At 40.5% G+C, this 15,583-nt stretch overlaps 3 protein-coding genes across 3 annotated transcripts; 1 reads left to right on the forward strand and 2 right to left on the reverse strand.

The window, feature by feature from the left end:
- Positions 1–45: 45 nt before the first annotated feature.
- On the reverse strand, positions 46–3,062 carry neil1 (nei-like DNA glycosylase 1). The gene is made up of 10 exons (XM_080538864.1): positions 3,023–3,062; positions 2,089–2,560; positions 1,885–2,004; positions 1,502–1,607; positions 1,324–1,414; positions 958–1,079; positions 839–866; positions 646–716; positions 370–553; positions 46–161 (listed from the first exon to the last, which is right to left on the reverse strand). Exons 2-10 carry the CDS (start codon positions 2,544–2,546, stop codon positions 115–117), a joined length of 1,227 nt encoding a protein of 408 aa, XP_080394990.1. The 5' UTR covers positions 2,547–2,560; positions 3,023–3,062; the 3' UTR covers positions 46–114.
- A 355-nt stretch (positions 3,063–3,417) lies between these two features.
- On the reverse strand, positions 3,418–5,657 carry commd4 (COMM domain containing 4). The gene is made up of 8 exons (XM_080538932.1): positions 5,600–5,657; positions 5,263–5,334; positions 5,019–5,084; positions 4,881–4,920; positions 4,595–4,714; positions 4,264–4,344; positions 3,724–3,900; positions 3,418–3,606 (listed from the first exon to the last, which is right to left on the reverse strand). The coding sequence occupies exons 1-8, from the start codon at positions 5,600–5,602 to the stop codon at positions 3,566–3,568; spliced, it is 600 nt and encodes a 199-aa protein (XP_080395058.1). The 5' UTR covers positions 5,603–5,657; the 3' UTR covers positions 3,418–3,565.
- Positions 5,658–5,853: 196 nt separating this feature from the next.
- Positions 5,854–14,065, forward strand: sema7a (semaphorin 7A (JohnMiltonHagen blood group); the record flags this gene model as incomplete). Its single annotated transcript, XM_080539627.1, has 14 exons — positions 5,854–5,884; positions 6,431–6,567; positions 7,541–7,582; positions 7,680–7,775; positions 8,136–8,238; positions 8,378–8,488; positions 9,047–9,189; positions 10,269–10,447; positions 11,540–11,648; positions 12,451–12,646; positions 12,908–13,023; positions 13,129–13,274; positions 13,425–13,463; positions 13,603–14,065. The coding sequence occupies 14 exons, from the start codon at positions 5,854–5,856 to the stop codon at positions 14,063–14,065; spliced, it is 1,911 nt and encodes a 636-aa protein (XP_080395753.1).
- Positions 14,066–15,583: the final 1,518 nt, after the last annotated feature.

The raw sequence follows: 15,583 nt of genomic DNA on the forward strand, positions 1-15,583 counted from the left end.
AAACATTCTAAAAAGTATGACATTTTACTAACATGTATTACAGTATTAAAATGGTCCTATGTACAGTAGTGGTTCTTTGCCTCCTGCTTATTCTTCCTCCCCAGTGAGATTGTGTTATTTATTGATCTGCCTGGCCACTCGCCCACTCCGCCTCTGTAGCACTGGAATACACATACACACAAACATTACATATAACTTTATTGTCATGGAAATGTGACTTCGGCATCACCAGCCACACAGTCACATAAAACATTAAATCACTCATCATTAATAGTATCTATTACTTTTGTATATTTTGTCTATGCCTGGACTTTGACAGACTGTATACTGAGGTTGGAAGAGGTAAGTTGTAGAACAGTTGTGTATCACCTTCAGCTGCCTCTGTACTGCTGCTTTTCCTACGTGCAGCTGGTCTCCTTTTGTCCTGAGGTGTGTCAACTGGCTTCCCCCTTCTGGATCCGGTCTGTGGAACTTCCTTTTCCTTCTCTACCTTAACCGTTGTTTCCTTTTTTACTGTCTCTGTCACACCTTCAGAGAGCTTTTTTTTTGTCACCTGATGAAATGGGAGAAGTGTTAATAATGTTTAATTATAATTTCCTGAACACTAAAAGGATAAGTGAGGGGATTCCTGGTTTAAAGGCTCACTTTTTTCTTTCCTGTATAATCGTGGTCATCCTCTTTCTTCACTCTCTTTTTTGCTTTGGCAGACTTCGAATCTACAGGATGGGGCATAACATTTAAATCAGTCAGATTCTTTTGAATAATGAAGTAACAGACTCCTCTCTGTCTCATTGAAGTGTATGAATACTATTTTTCATTTCGACAAATCATTCTTTACCTTTAGGGGCCATGGGACCAGGATCTCCCTGAAATTAGAGACAAACATATTTCAGATTACTTCAGATGTCCATGCTATCAGAAGTAGAAGTAGCTTCACATGCATTTCTCATAATTTACCTTGAACCACATAGTTCTGCCATTGTGGTCCCGTACTGACGTCATACCATCTACGTAGTAACACTGCAGCCACGCCTGGAAGTCTGAGTAATCCGCCTTCTCTGGGTCATATCCCTTCCCACCTATGTGTGTAAAACAGTCATACAAGAGAGGGGTAGTATGAGGCTCTGAAACAATGAATTTGCGTTACAGGAAATGAGGCTACATTTTTATATGCAATTGTAAACCTAGACGTATGACTCAGTTTGGTTCACAACATTAGTGGGTTGGTGGTCACGTCAGTGAAAATAAAGTGGAATAGTACATGTTGATGCACAAGCCTATATCATTTTGTGAGGAGTTATTCCCGTTCAGTAGAAAAAGTACCTAGCTTCACAACCTCCAGAGGCACTGTGTGACATAGCGTGAGCAGGTCAGGAGGAGTCTCAGTCTCGACCTTCACAGCTCTGTCGGAGATCTGTGAGAACAAGAGTTGTTATTGTGGAGCACAGGAAATGGTGTTTGCATGAGATGGTCATTGAATGACCTGAGTTTGGCCCCTCACCTCTGTGATCTCCTCTTTAGTGGGTTTCTGGTCCTCATGAAACACATCTTTTGACTCAAGTCCTTCCAGAACTGTCCTTGCCTTCACAAAAGGCGGGATGCTCAATCTAAAAGACCGAAGGGGAAATCGGCTCATTCAAGTTTCATTCTTTTCAAAGGCCTCTTTTGTTCTCAAGATCAAGGTGATGGATGGAATCAGAATCACAGTGGTAGAACGCCATTAACATTTTTACATCCACATACAATTGGAGGAAGGGCTTCCTGTAACAACAGTGGACAGATAACAGATGTTTTCAGTGTTTGATTCACAATCTGACACAATACATAGCTTTTTTTCTATTAGACAGAAGACTAAGCTTAACTGGGAAGTTTGCTGTCAGTCACCTGAAAAGAATTTCTGCTCGCAGGTAGTTCCCAATGCCATTAAAGTACTTCTGGTTTAGTAGTACTTCGCAGATGGGTCTGTTGAATGCACTGTCTGACAGGTGTGACAGGACGTTCTCCCTGCAAAATAAAAGTGACAATGTATCATACCCGTTCATGCCTGGGACCATGGATAAGATGAGGGGATGCAGAAATACACCCTACCTGAAGTTATTGTACTCAAACATGATACAAGGCCCCCTGTCAGGTTGCCAGGTCCCATTGTGCTGCCAGCTGCCGAACCTGCGTGCATCCACAAAGCTCAGCACTCTGCAGGGTTTCTCGTTGGAGTAGAAACGTAGATGGGCGTGCTTGGGGAGCTCAGCCTCAGTGGTGAAGCGGAAAAAGCCTGACATCCCGAAGCGGAAGACAATATCCATGGACTGGTGAGCCTGGCCTGCCTTGACCCTGCACCTGCCCTCATCATCACTCTTGATGGGTGTGAGCGTGAGCCTCACTTCCTTCCCTCTGGAGGTGGCAGCGATGCAGTAGGCCTCACAGGTGAAGGGCACGTCAGAATTCTTGCTGACCTCTGACTTCTGCACTGGTCCAGTGAAGACTACACCCTCACACATCCTGTTCACAAACAGACTGGCCAAGTGGAGCTCTGGTCCCTCTGGCATTTTGGGACAGTTGACTAGGGACATTGACAAAAGATGCATTGATTATTTATTAGCATTGCATCTTCAGTAACTGATTCCGGCCCGTTATTATACCAGATCAAATTATTATCAGATCTGGCTGCACCATGGCATGGAGATCCATAGTTAGCTGTATTTATCTGCACACAAAATTCTAGCGCACTTCAAACTAAATGGTATTGTATTACAGACCAGTTGGCAGGCGACATGATTTCTCTTGCGTTTAGTGATTTACACGCAATATCCAAAATGTAAGATTACGAGCGAGGGCGAGTACATGTGGATGTTACCTAAGCTGTAACTTTGACGTTGTGTTCTTTCATTTTAGAAAATAAGCGAAGCAGACCCCTCATTTACTTTTTGAGGTTGGACCTCAATCTCGGTTAAGAGGATACGCTAAATGTATCACATGTTTTGCAGTGTTTTAATTTAACTCTACTAGATATTATTAGACTTACCTAAACAGTTCTGCCACTGCTACACTGACTCACATTAACCCACCAACAACAAATGTAACGTTGATGATTGGCCAGTAGTAAACGCATTGGCTGTTGGGAATTGTAGTTCGTGCACATGGCGTGGTGGAGAGGAGAAAGATAGGAGATGGTATACTCTACCAACATATTTTCATATTCGTTACTGATGGATTTTCACATTTTCAAGTTACTTTGTGGATAAGCCTATCCATGAAAAATATATATTTTTAATACTGAAGATTCAAATTTCTTGAGATGACAGACACAATCCATTGTTTTCCTTTATTTTTCAGTACATTAATTAAATGTAGACACAACATTAAAATACATTACAAATACAAACAATCAATGTATCAAATAGTTCAAAAGAACGTGGTCCATCCATACTTTGAATGGTACTGCTTTCCTTCTTGGTTTCTTCTCTGATATTGTGTGTGATGTATGTTTGGCAAGAGTCTTTTTTCTAACAGTCTTTTTTCCCACAGTCATCTTCAGAAAGAGTGAATGTCCTGTAATACTCTTGCCTCATTGTAGCGCATTCATCATAGCTTGAGCTTGCTTGAGCTCTGAGAGGAAAAACAATACAAAAGAAACAGTGTTAGACCATGACGAATAAGGTTTTAAAGGGTGGCGCGGGGGTCATGGGAAGACTTATTTTCAAACCATATACAGAATATACTCACCCATCAGCAGGACTCTGAACTTGTCTGCAGAAATAGAGACGACTGTGGTTTCTGTGGAGCCTGACTCGGCACCCTGTGCCTGCAGTCTCAGCTGTACTGTCGGTTCGTTCACCTCCTTCAGCTCACTGGAGCTCAGGGTGTAGTCAACCCGCCAGGACACAGTCTCCAGACGCCCCACTACAACACAGGGTGACAGCTCATATGCACCATTCTGCATGGCATACGGGGAACAGATCCCAAACAGATCCTCTTCAGTGAAATAAAAGTGATTGACATTTAAAGTAATTCTAAATGACTTGGAGGCAGGCACATCTGGCTGTAGATGTTTTGACTGATTCATATTGCGCCAACATCCCTGATGTTGATGACTTATGATTAATATTTAGATATGTTTTGATTATGTAATTTATTGTTATGTTTTTTTTTATGTCTACAACCCTGCTATTGTGCTGCTGCATGTCTTGGCCAGGACACTTGTAAAAGAGATTTGTAATCTCAATGAGACTTTTCCTGGTAAAAAAAAAAAAAAAGACAACTTACATCTCAAACTGGTCTCCCTCAGTTTATCTTGCAGGGTGGTGTGCTTGTCCTCATATGATTTACAAAGGCCTGTGGTGTGTTCTGAAAGAGTCACAGTGACACAACATGCATGTCCAATAAGTGAATGGCATTATTCACATCATAACAATAATACATTACATTAAGCCTGTGCTTGATAAAGTCTGTAGTGTAACTTCTGAAACTTCAACTTCTTATTTTCAACCATTACTATCGATCCCATAGGGTTGTCTCGAGTCTAGACAATAAACAACCCTATACATATTCTTGCTGCGTTGGCAGTTTACATTTGCAGCGTGACAATGACCAGTACCTTTAGGAAGGCCAAGCTGCTGCAGCTCACTGGAGAGGGATTCACTGTCAACATCATGTTTTGCTGCGCTGGAGAGGATGAAGCTCAGCACTGCAACGCTGGCTTTAATGTCTCCACTCTCTAGGAGAAACACAGAGACGTCACCAAAAACTGATTGAGTTCTGAGTATTATGATTATTATGCATGCTAACAGTTTAGACATTTAAGTTGGTTATTTTGAGTTAGCAGGAAGGTTACAGCTCTTGACCATTCAACCAATGCTTAGGCTACACAGAACGTAACATACCAAACTTGGCATCTGCAGTTAGCTTTGCAACTTTGTCATACTGAAAGAGAAAATACATTCATTATAACGGATGCTCTCAACGTGAGACAATTAGATGTTGCCGACCAATTCATATTGGTTGTTAGATGAGAAACTTACATCAATGCCCTCTCCCAGCAGATCTTTCAACACTTGGGCACAGAGGAGTTTCATCTTGACGCTTGACTGTAAATCATAATTGTTTCAATGAGGGAATGACAGGCAATTCGCAGAATAAAGCAAGATGAACTGACTGAGCGTGTGTGTGTGTGTGTGTGTGTGTGTGTGTGTGTGTGTGTGTGTGTGTGTGTGTGTGTGTGTGTGTGTGTGTGTGTGTGTGTGTGTGTGTGTGTGTTATGCTTACTATTTTAGCCAAGGTGCTGATTTCCGCTAGAACCCAGTCTGGGCAGTCTAAATCTCCACAAAAACGAAATCGCTAGAAACAGTAAAGAAGATAAATCAATAGGAGACAGTCAAAGACATTCAGACAGATAACACGGTTCATTAATGGTTACATTACTAGCTAGCTAGACGCTGTCCAGTGAAAACTTGCTATCAAGCTGTAAATATCCAGGACAGCTGACTTGTTAGCTAGTTAGCTGAGTAGCAAATATATGGCTTGGAAACAAACATGTAATACATGACTTTGTGACAATATCGAAATAAAAACCAAGCTATAGTTAGTGAATAACAGCATTTACCATGTTCACAGATCTATCAGGTCAGGTGATAATTGTAGCTGTGGGGAGACAACCAAATGCTGAACACGGAAGTGGGCGGGGCTTTGCGCTGAGTCCACGCCCCTTAACTTAAGGCTTAAGGCTACAGTCCTTATTAACAACGTAGTATATGTCACTAAGGACCTCTGTGCTCTGATGTGATTACGAACATCGAAATGAAATTGTTTGTTGAAATATATCTTTGCCTTACTTGGAATTTTCTATTTACTTTGGAAATGAGGGATATCCCAAGACTCATTCTCCAAGGTAAGCGTCTGACTTGTAATTGTAGCTAGTCTGCATCTGTCTTCATCTGACAGTTGTAACTAGCCTTAAACCAATTGGGCTTTTAATCCTTGTACAATTCGATTTCATTCATTGAATTAATTCGGTTTATTGAATTAGGCAGAAATAGGCTTTGATCAATTATTGGTAAAAGTAGTTCATCAATGACGTCTGAGTCTAACCATTGTAATATTAGATAGTAGGTGTACTATCAGCCAAAGAGCAGATTAAAGTCTATTAGCAGGCTTAGTCTAAATCCCCATGTAAAGTAGGCTACTGTATTCGATTGAATGTTCGATTGAATGTTGAATGAATGTTGAATAATGCATCATCATGACTGAATATAATTATGTAGATAATAGTTCATTCTGAGCTTTATAGTTGTTTTTCTATGTGTCATGTTGATGCGTGAAACATCACTGTAAATAAGTTAGGCCTATTCGTTATTCCACACATTTCGTTTTTCTGCTGTATCCCATTTGTTCTCTGAAGCCTGTTTTACCTTGGTATTACCATTACTCTCTCCAGACAGAAGTGACACAGTGACATATCCCATGCACCAAAACCACACAGTGTTCTTCCATCCTGAGGACTCAGATCATCTATATGTTGGAGGAACTGACTTTGTGTTTCAAATTGATCTGGGGAACAGTACTATCATAGAGGTTGGTACTTGTCACTGTATACTCACTGTTCCCTCACTCAGCCTAGATCATGAAATGCTTTTGTATCATGTTAAAGTTAAGTTAAAACTATCTCTACCAGTTCTTTTTAGGCATCTTGACCAGTTATCAACAGCATTGCTCTTTTTGTAGACACATCTTGAATAATCTTACTGTCACTTTCCTGTTGATCTCTGACATTTTAAGTAGAACTTGTCTAGAATATAATTGTACTTGTTTTATTAACTCATTAGCCCGACACCACTGAGTTAAACAGGGCTAGTCTTGCAGAAGCAAGTATATCAAATGGCCATTGTGTTACATACAATGGTAGCCACTAAGGCATAATGGCAATGCCACCTCCTGCTGTACATCAAGCTAACAGCTGAAGGCGGATGACATTTCAACAATGGCAGCTGACTGCTTCAATGTCAGCAGCTCATGATTAACAAATCATCAGTGGACAAAAGCTATGAACAGTCAACTCAACATGCATTTTAAAAATGATAAGATGATGGTAAGATAGAATACAGCAGCTAGTGTACACTATACAGTCTATTTGACATCTTCTTATCAATGGAAAGAATGTTTTGGTAATAGTCACACAATAAATACAGTGGGGGAAATAAGTATTCAACATAAAAACATTTATATATTTTTTAATTCAACTTTCTGAATATTTCCATTGCAGTTATTCATTGCAGTTATTCACTTGAAATGTACCAGGCATTGTGTTACAACAACACTATACAATGTTTCCAATTATTTCAAATATTTGAGATGGTGCCAACATGGACTCAAAGAACTGGATGGTGATAACAGTATGCATACCTATTTGGACAGCCAATGATGGGGGAAACATGTTTGGGATTTCAAGTGGCTTATGATATTTATAAAAAGATATTTACTGTAGCTATTGTAAATAAATAAAAAATGGGGAATGTGATATTTATTTATCCAATAATGTCTTCTGCAGGAATTTCCTCTGAACACAACAGGAGAACAGACATGTGCAGAGGTTAGTAAATAACAATAGCATAGATGAGAAAGGCAGATAACCTCAACCTAATCTCAGTAACCCTAAATCCCTATGGAATTGGTTTGTCTGACTCTAGGGCCCATGTGAAAATGTCATCACTGTCATTCAGAAGTTCCAGGATAGCCTATTTGTGTGTGGGACTAACGGACATAAGCCCCAGTGTTGGAAGTTGGTGAGTCATTTTACAATACATTACTGTGACACATCTGTCTGGCATATGTTCACCACCCATACTGTATTACTTTGGGATAAATACAGTAAAAGAGCTGTGGCCTCATTAGGAACTCTCTGTGGTCCTTTAGTGTTGACTGATTAGACTGTAATTAAACGTCTGTGGCTGGGTGTGCAGGATTTTTGGGTTGAAGACCATACAAGGATGTGTGAGAAAACCTCACAATACTCATAATAGTCATGTCACTATCCAGCTTGTTGAATATGCTATAGAGTACCATCAGGGTTCCTGTTTTCTTTTCCATTGTGTTTTATCTTTAGTCTCTTTCTTTATGTGTATTTGCCTTTTTTCCCTCCAAAGTATTCCCAGGTGAATAATCAAACATGTGGGATAGTGGAGAGTTATGAGGGGACTGGAATCTCTCCACACGTTTACTCACACAACTGCTTGTCTCTTACAGTAGGTATGTTAAATGCAAATTGTGGTCTTCAGTGAAAATACTAATAGAATTCTGTGCGGTTGTTGCTAAGAGATGTAATCCATGGCTTTCATGCATATTTAAACTTGTCGCCCTTGTTGTGATGTCTTTATGCTATTTTTAGAGGGAGACTTGTATGCCGCTGCACCATTGGATAGTGATGGAGGTTCACTTCAATTCAGAAGGAAAGCAGGCACACGAACAAATGTTGGGATGTATGACAAGTGGGTGACAGGTCAGTCAATTTCACAAGAATAAGCATATTCAGAAGCAAATAACCAATGCTGCTCTAGTCCACAAGATTCATGATCCTTTGTTATCAGTTCCTTAATCGCCATTAATGAAAATATCTGTATGTCTATCTGTATGTCAGCTCTTAGTTTTGACTCTGTCATTCTTTGTTTAGCTTAAGTAATCACTCTGTCGCCTAATCAGGACAATCCCTGTCTGGCCTTCATGTCTTTGCCATGGCTACTGCGTCATGTGTCAAGGTGGCTGGCACTATGCTGTAAACAATGGACCAGGTTGGATAGAACTCAGGGTTCATCTGGGTCTAAACACATCCAATGCTCCTGTTACACTCTGTTTTGAGTGAACATTATGTAGATACAACACATTTGAACAGTGTTTGCACAGACCATTGTAGCCAGACATTTATTTGGATTGTCAGAGTGGGAACTATTTAAACGTTCATTGAAACTGAAAGAAGAACATCCAAAGCATATAAGAGGAATCAGTAGCTTGATTGACGGTATCAGCCAGGGCTCTTATCAAGTCTTCCCTTTTCTTACAGAACCCACCTTCATCTCCACCTCCTGGGTCAAGCGGCAAGAGGACCCAGACAATGAGAAGATCTATGTATTTTTCCGGGAGAAGAACTCTGACAGTAGTCCAGATGCTGACCCTTGGATCTCCAGAGTAGCCAGCGTGTGTAAGGTATGCTGAGACCGTTGGCTGAGACAGGGGACCTTTAGTTACAGAGTGTATGTCATGGCTTAGAGGAAAGCTCTACCCTCATCAAATAGATGGAAAAATCCTCTGCTTCAAGACTTGTTGCCTTGGATTTGGAAGGTCAGCTCAAGGTAGTTGAGAGGAAAACAGTGTGGCCCTGGACACACATTTTGTCAGTTTGTTATAGAGAACTTGAAACTTGAAAGCCATGTATTTTTCTATCGTTAGAAGGTTGTATGTTGTCGGCTATGTGATAGGCAAACTGTATTCCCATGCATAATGTATACTGCAATTCATCAGATGACAAGTCACTTGAATAATGTTACTTATTCAACAGTCCCACTGGTATTGGATGTGACCCCACAGAACAATGGTGTGGGTCAGACATTCATCTGTTGTATTGTGTTTGCCATGTATTGCTATTCCCCAATACAGAACAGCACAATATATCTTCATGGTTTCAGATAACATGACTACCCAGTAGGAAATTAATTATTTATGAGTTTGGACGGTAATGGGGAAGCTGAGGTGATGGGAAATGTACCAGGGGCATTGAGACTCATAGGTCATGAGAACTTGAAACTCAGCTGATGCTAGGTTTTGGCTAGTGACTAGAGCTGAATTCCGTATTCGTTCAGCTCAAATGCTGTTCAGCAGTGACTGCAATACTATCTTGTGGCCTAACACCTGCACTGATACAGTGCTACACATTTCCCACTAATCTAGAACAACTGCCAAAGCACCGTTGCTATTTATGCTGCTGTAGTATCATGTTCACCAAGGACTTCACGAACAGCCCAGCATTGTTCTCTGTTGTTTTAGGACATATCATATTATGATAACCATGTTCAGGGCCACCTGTCCACACAGGAATTGGCCTTCAGAGCTAGATATCCACTAAGAGATGTTTTGCTTGGCTCCATGTTTATTAGTTACTGGTCCAAATAAACTGTTGAGGACTGCAAGTTCACATGACATAAAGGCCCCTGTAAGACATTGATTATGTTGAACTTTGTATCTTTATTCTTCTTCAATGATTGTGCTATCATAATATTATTCTGCAGGTGGATGAAGGTGGGTCGAAGAGATTCTTCCAGAACATGTGGACATCATTCCTCAAGGCGCGTCTCGTATGTGGCATTCCAAAAGAGTCCCTCTATTTCAACCGTCTCCAAGACATCTATGTCCTGCATGCTGAGGACTGGAGGGAGTCCAGAGTGTACGCACTCTTCACGAGCAGCTGGTAAGCTAGTTCCCCTGTCTGTGTGATCAAAGAGTTAAAACTGAGAAGAAGTGTGCTGGCCGAAGGACCTGTGAACATTATTGCTCAAGAGAAGGATGTGTTCCATGGCACATATATCCAGTGATATATTTCAGATGCAAATAGTTTGTGGCTTACAGACAAAACATTTGCTCCACAAACAACATCAAAGAAATGTCTTTTTTTTTTAAGAAGTCCACCGCAGGTCCACAAGCCTCCCAACATCTGTTTGTCCTCTCTGTAGAAATACATGCAGTACATTCATGCAGCACTGCCTAAGTCCTAAGTGCCTCTAACCAATATTATTAATTTTCATAAAATTGCCTGCTTGTCAAAAGGACAGATGGGGAAATGATGGTCACGTGGGTTAAAGTGTTTTCAACTACATTTTAAAGACTCAAAATCAATAATGAAGGATCAGACTGTGGCTCTGCAGAGTATAAGATGATGTGCAGAGTATAAGATGATGTGCAGAGTATAAGATGATGTGCAGAGTATAAGATGATGTGCAGAGTATAAGATGATGTGCAGAGTATAAGATGATGTGCAGAGTATAAGACAGGTGCAGACAAAACAGGTGCAAAAGCAGCAGACAAGACAGGTGCCTCTGAGAAAATTCTGGATCAGCCATTTCTTATTTATTGTCCATTCACATTTATATCAGATTTAGCGTTGCACTGATTGGTCTTTTCTTATGGGAGGAATCAAAATCAGGTTTTCATTTTCAAATCAACAGTGAGCTCTTTACATACATTTGTTGCAGGATATGAAGTCACATGCAGATGTGAGACATTGACCAAATAATCAGCTCCTACTTCTCCCTGTCTTATCTTCCACTGTTCCAGACTATGTGGACCTCAAAGTCTCTAGTATTCAAATACAACAAAACCAGAATCACTATGCCCCCACTTTTATGTCTAGGCTTGTATTTACTTCTGATCTATGACACACACACACACACACACACACACACACACACACACACACACACACACACACTATGAATGATCATACATTTCACACTACAGCAGGTTCTGTACAATATCTAACTACACTCATTCTTTCCACTTATAGGAACTCCACTGCTGTTTGCATTTACTCTATGGCAGAGATTGACAGAATATTTGAGACTTCCACCTTCAAAGGCTTCGATAAAGAAATTCCCAACCCAAGACCAGGAATAGTAAGAAGTCTTTCATAGAAACAATATCTCACTGTTTTTATCTGTTTTTACTCTGAACTTAATTTCCAGCAACCATATTTAGCTTCTTTTGGGCTATTATGACAATGGAATAACAGAGGGAATTTTGAGTCAGACAATGGAAAGGACTCATGATCCATGGGTGGATCTCATGTGGAAAATGTGTGTCTCTTGATTTAAAGGAACATCTGTATCCCAGTGACTAGGTAAATAACCATACAGAGCTCAGTTTACAGTTTCCATATTTTGGGGTATGAGCGCATACTGTCCTGGGTGACCCTTAGTTAGTTTATGGCCAACGCCTTGTTCGATTTTATGAGCAGTCCTTTAATGTTGTGTATTACAGCATTAGAGTTGTGACATTTGCCTCCACTCAGAGGTCCAGGTTTTATGCTTACAGTGTGGCCAACTTTATTGTTTGAACAACTTCCTCAATCTGACCTTCTCTTCCCTTCACCCTGACCCAACAGTGATCAAGCTTCCTTTGTGAATGTATTGTTTTTGCTGCCAATATGACAAAAGACATTGTGTTGTGGCTTTTTTGGTAGTATACAGAGATGTGTGTACATGTAGTTTTGGTCACATTTAGCAGTGCAATCACAAACTCTGCATACCTACTTGCACTATGAGATATAAGAAGAACATAAACATAAAGCACTTCCATATTGCTATGGTTCTGACATTGCTATGCTTTACACTGCTTTACATTCCTTGCTAGAGCATGTCGTGCAGGTTGTATGCCTATATTTGGACTGAGAGCTTTTCTGTGTTCCTTATCTTTCAGTGTGTCAAACACAGTAAGAGCCTTCCACTGGCTACTGTCAACATTGTGAAGGACCACCCAGAGATGAGCAAGTGGATCCACCCCATCCACCCCTACACTCCCTTCTACATTAGCAGCAACAACTACACCAAGATAGCTGTGGATAGAGTCCAGGCAGCGGACCAACACATGCACAATGTGCTGCTACTAGCTACTGGTATGTGCATGCCTGTAAATCTATTTTGACATGAAATTAACTTCCCCTTTCTAAATCTTATTGAGGTTCTGCATATGGCTGGAGTAAACAGACCATAATCACTCTTTATTTAGCACAGAGGAGGATATTAAGAACAATGGGCTGACAATGCTGTGTTTGTCCTAACAAATACACAACAATAGACCATGGTTTATTTTCAGCTCAGCTTTCATCTTGTGAACATCACTGCACATTGTTTATCCTATCCATCTGCTCCTTCAGAATCTGGAATGATCCACAAGATCCTAGAAGATGGCTTTAAACCTTTTATCATCTCAGAGATCCATCTCTCCAACCACTCAGCCATTATTAGATCGATGAAACTGGATTCCAAAAAGGTGATTGGAATATGCAATACAAAGTGCTTTTAAGGGGTATTTATAAATATATTCAGAAAAAGTAATTCTACATTGATTTACTTGCTTTCCTGTTATTGTATCCAGCAGAGGTTAGTTGTTGGCCTCTCAGAGCAGATCTTCAACGTGGACCTGCAGAGATGCCAGGAATACAATGCCTCCTGTGCAGATTGTGTTCTGGCACGTGACCCCTACTGTGCTTGGTCAGAGTCTGGGTGCTCACCTACAGTCTTGTAAGTTGGACAGAAAGCAAACATGATTACACACATACTCACATATCTAGCATTGTGCTCTACTGTATCTAAACTGCTATTTCCTGATTAATAATCCTTGCTGGTCAACAGAATGTTTGTGTGGGTAAAATTGCTGTGTTTTGTCCGTAGGGGAGGCATTCAAAATATTGCTGGAGGAAACACAAGTGTGTGCTCTGAACCAGCAGAAGGTACATTCAACACACTAATAACAATACACAATAAATAACTAAATACAATAACAATATTATTGTGCAATATATGTTGAATACATGGCTGGATCAGCTTATGTTAATATGGAGTTTGATAGACGTCTACATCTCCATTCTGTTTCTATCTCTGCAGAGCCAAAGAAACAAACCAACAAAACCAAGCGAGAGGCTGAGCCACGTTCGTCAGACTTTCTGACAGTGGCCCACTCTATCCCCCTGGATGCCCCCTTCTACCTGTCCTGTCCCATAGACTCTTACCATGCCATCTACACATGGGAGCACAAAGGCCAGAGCAGCCCCTGTCAGCGCATGCAGTCTGACTGCCTGCACCTCATCCCGGCCATGACCACAGAGAACTACGGTGGCTATCAGTGTGTGTCCAAAGAGAGAGACTATACTAAAGTAGTGATAGCATACAAACTTTCCCAAACAGACTTAGACAAAAACAGCAAACATTACATTCCCATGCCCCCAAAGGACAGCAGTAGTGCAATAGCACTCATAGCGCAGATGGGATTGATTGTGAGTTTAGCATTTGTCCAAACAGGCATCTTACTGTAGGCATGATGACACTTTCCATCACCTTCTTTCTTGCTCTTCTCCTGCATTGCACCTTATTAAAAGCATCTGTCAGAAGTTTTGAGGGAAAGTGAAAGTTTATGCAGGCAAAGTAAGTCATGTGTAAGACACAGCTTCGGCTGTTGGTGCGATGGCCAGCTAGGGTCTGTGGGGCCAGGGCATAGACAGGTGGTCCAGCCTACTGTAGGGCCAGCTGTGCCAGGAGCTGTGCCAGGAGCTGTGCCAGGAGAAGCCCATTCTCACATCAGAGCAGACTCTGGCATAGTCTCTAAGAAACACCTCCCATCAAGTGCAGAGGGACATCAGTTAGAATCTTAAATCTAAGGTGTTTTATTCATCCTGTGGCAGGAATAGTATTCCTAATAGCTAAGGTGGAGTAGGCGATAATGCTTTCTGTTCTCTTGCCCATTGATTATGAGTAAGATTTCTTGAGGGAAGAAAAACGAGTTGACACAAGCATGATTACATTGAAATGTCAACAGGAAGTTTTCAAGTGCAACGTTTATACAAGGTTAATCTTGGTCTTTCCTATTGAACCTGTACTAACAGTCGGCTTCCTGATACATACTCACAATGCATTATCAATGTAGGCTACAGTAGTATTGAGTCGGATGTATTTTTCACATGTTGTTTAAAGGCCTGGCCTGTTTTGTTAATTGAGGTGGTGAGAGATCTCCAGGGATATGGAAATAGTTACAGGAAAGGGTGGAGTAAAGGGACAATGAATGCTTGGGGATTTCCTTGTTTTATTTGAACTGGCCTGGCACCATCACTCCCTGCTCTGATAATTATTTTGAGTTTGACACGTTTTTTGTCATTATCATTTTGACCAAAAATGAAGGATATGAATGTGAAAGATAGTAGCCATGTCAGCTTGTAATGGCATAGGATGTCAAGGGGAATATTTTGCTAAGAATACTATGGCCTTTCCAACAACTCTCACATGTATAAATGGCATTTATACATGTGAGAGTTGTTGGAAATTGATGGATAGAAAGATTGAGTAAGTTGCCTGTAAGGTTGAAGCGGTTATCAGAGTTGAAAAAAGAAATTTAATTTATTTATTTACTTTACTTTGTTTGCCTCAAAAGCCTTGAATAATATGCAGTAAAAATAGCAGCATATTATATCAGCGGAGTATAACAGTTTGCTGCCAGCAATAAAGCCTAAGCAGTTGCTTTGGCTATGGACATGGATCAATCAATAATACATTTTGTCACACCGTAAAAATTGAGCTGAAGTTTGTTCTATTCACTGTTTATGTTTCAACTGTATTATTCTAATATATTTATTTTCCATACTGGAAATGTTCATGCTTGTCATTCAATAAGTTGCTCCCTGTGTTGTGGCAATGTGTTTTATACTCAGGTGTATATTTTCATAATATTACTATATTTTGGGGTGATTGAGAATTCTGGTATTCATTTGAGATGTACTTATACACTAATAAGTAAACAATAATATCCTGGAAAATACTGTTTTGGTAAGACTGGAAAGTGA

This window comes from Nansenia antarctica (assembly GCF_963989245.1).
Source record: "Nansenia antarctica genome assembly, chromosome: 9".
Lineage (NCBI taxonomy): Eukaryota > Metazoa > Chordata > Actinopteri > Argentiniformes > Microstomatidae > Nansenia > Nansenia antarctica.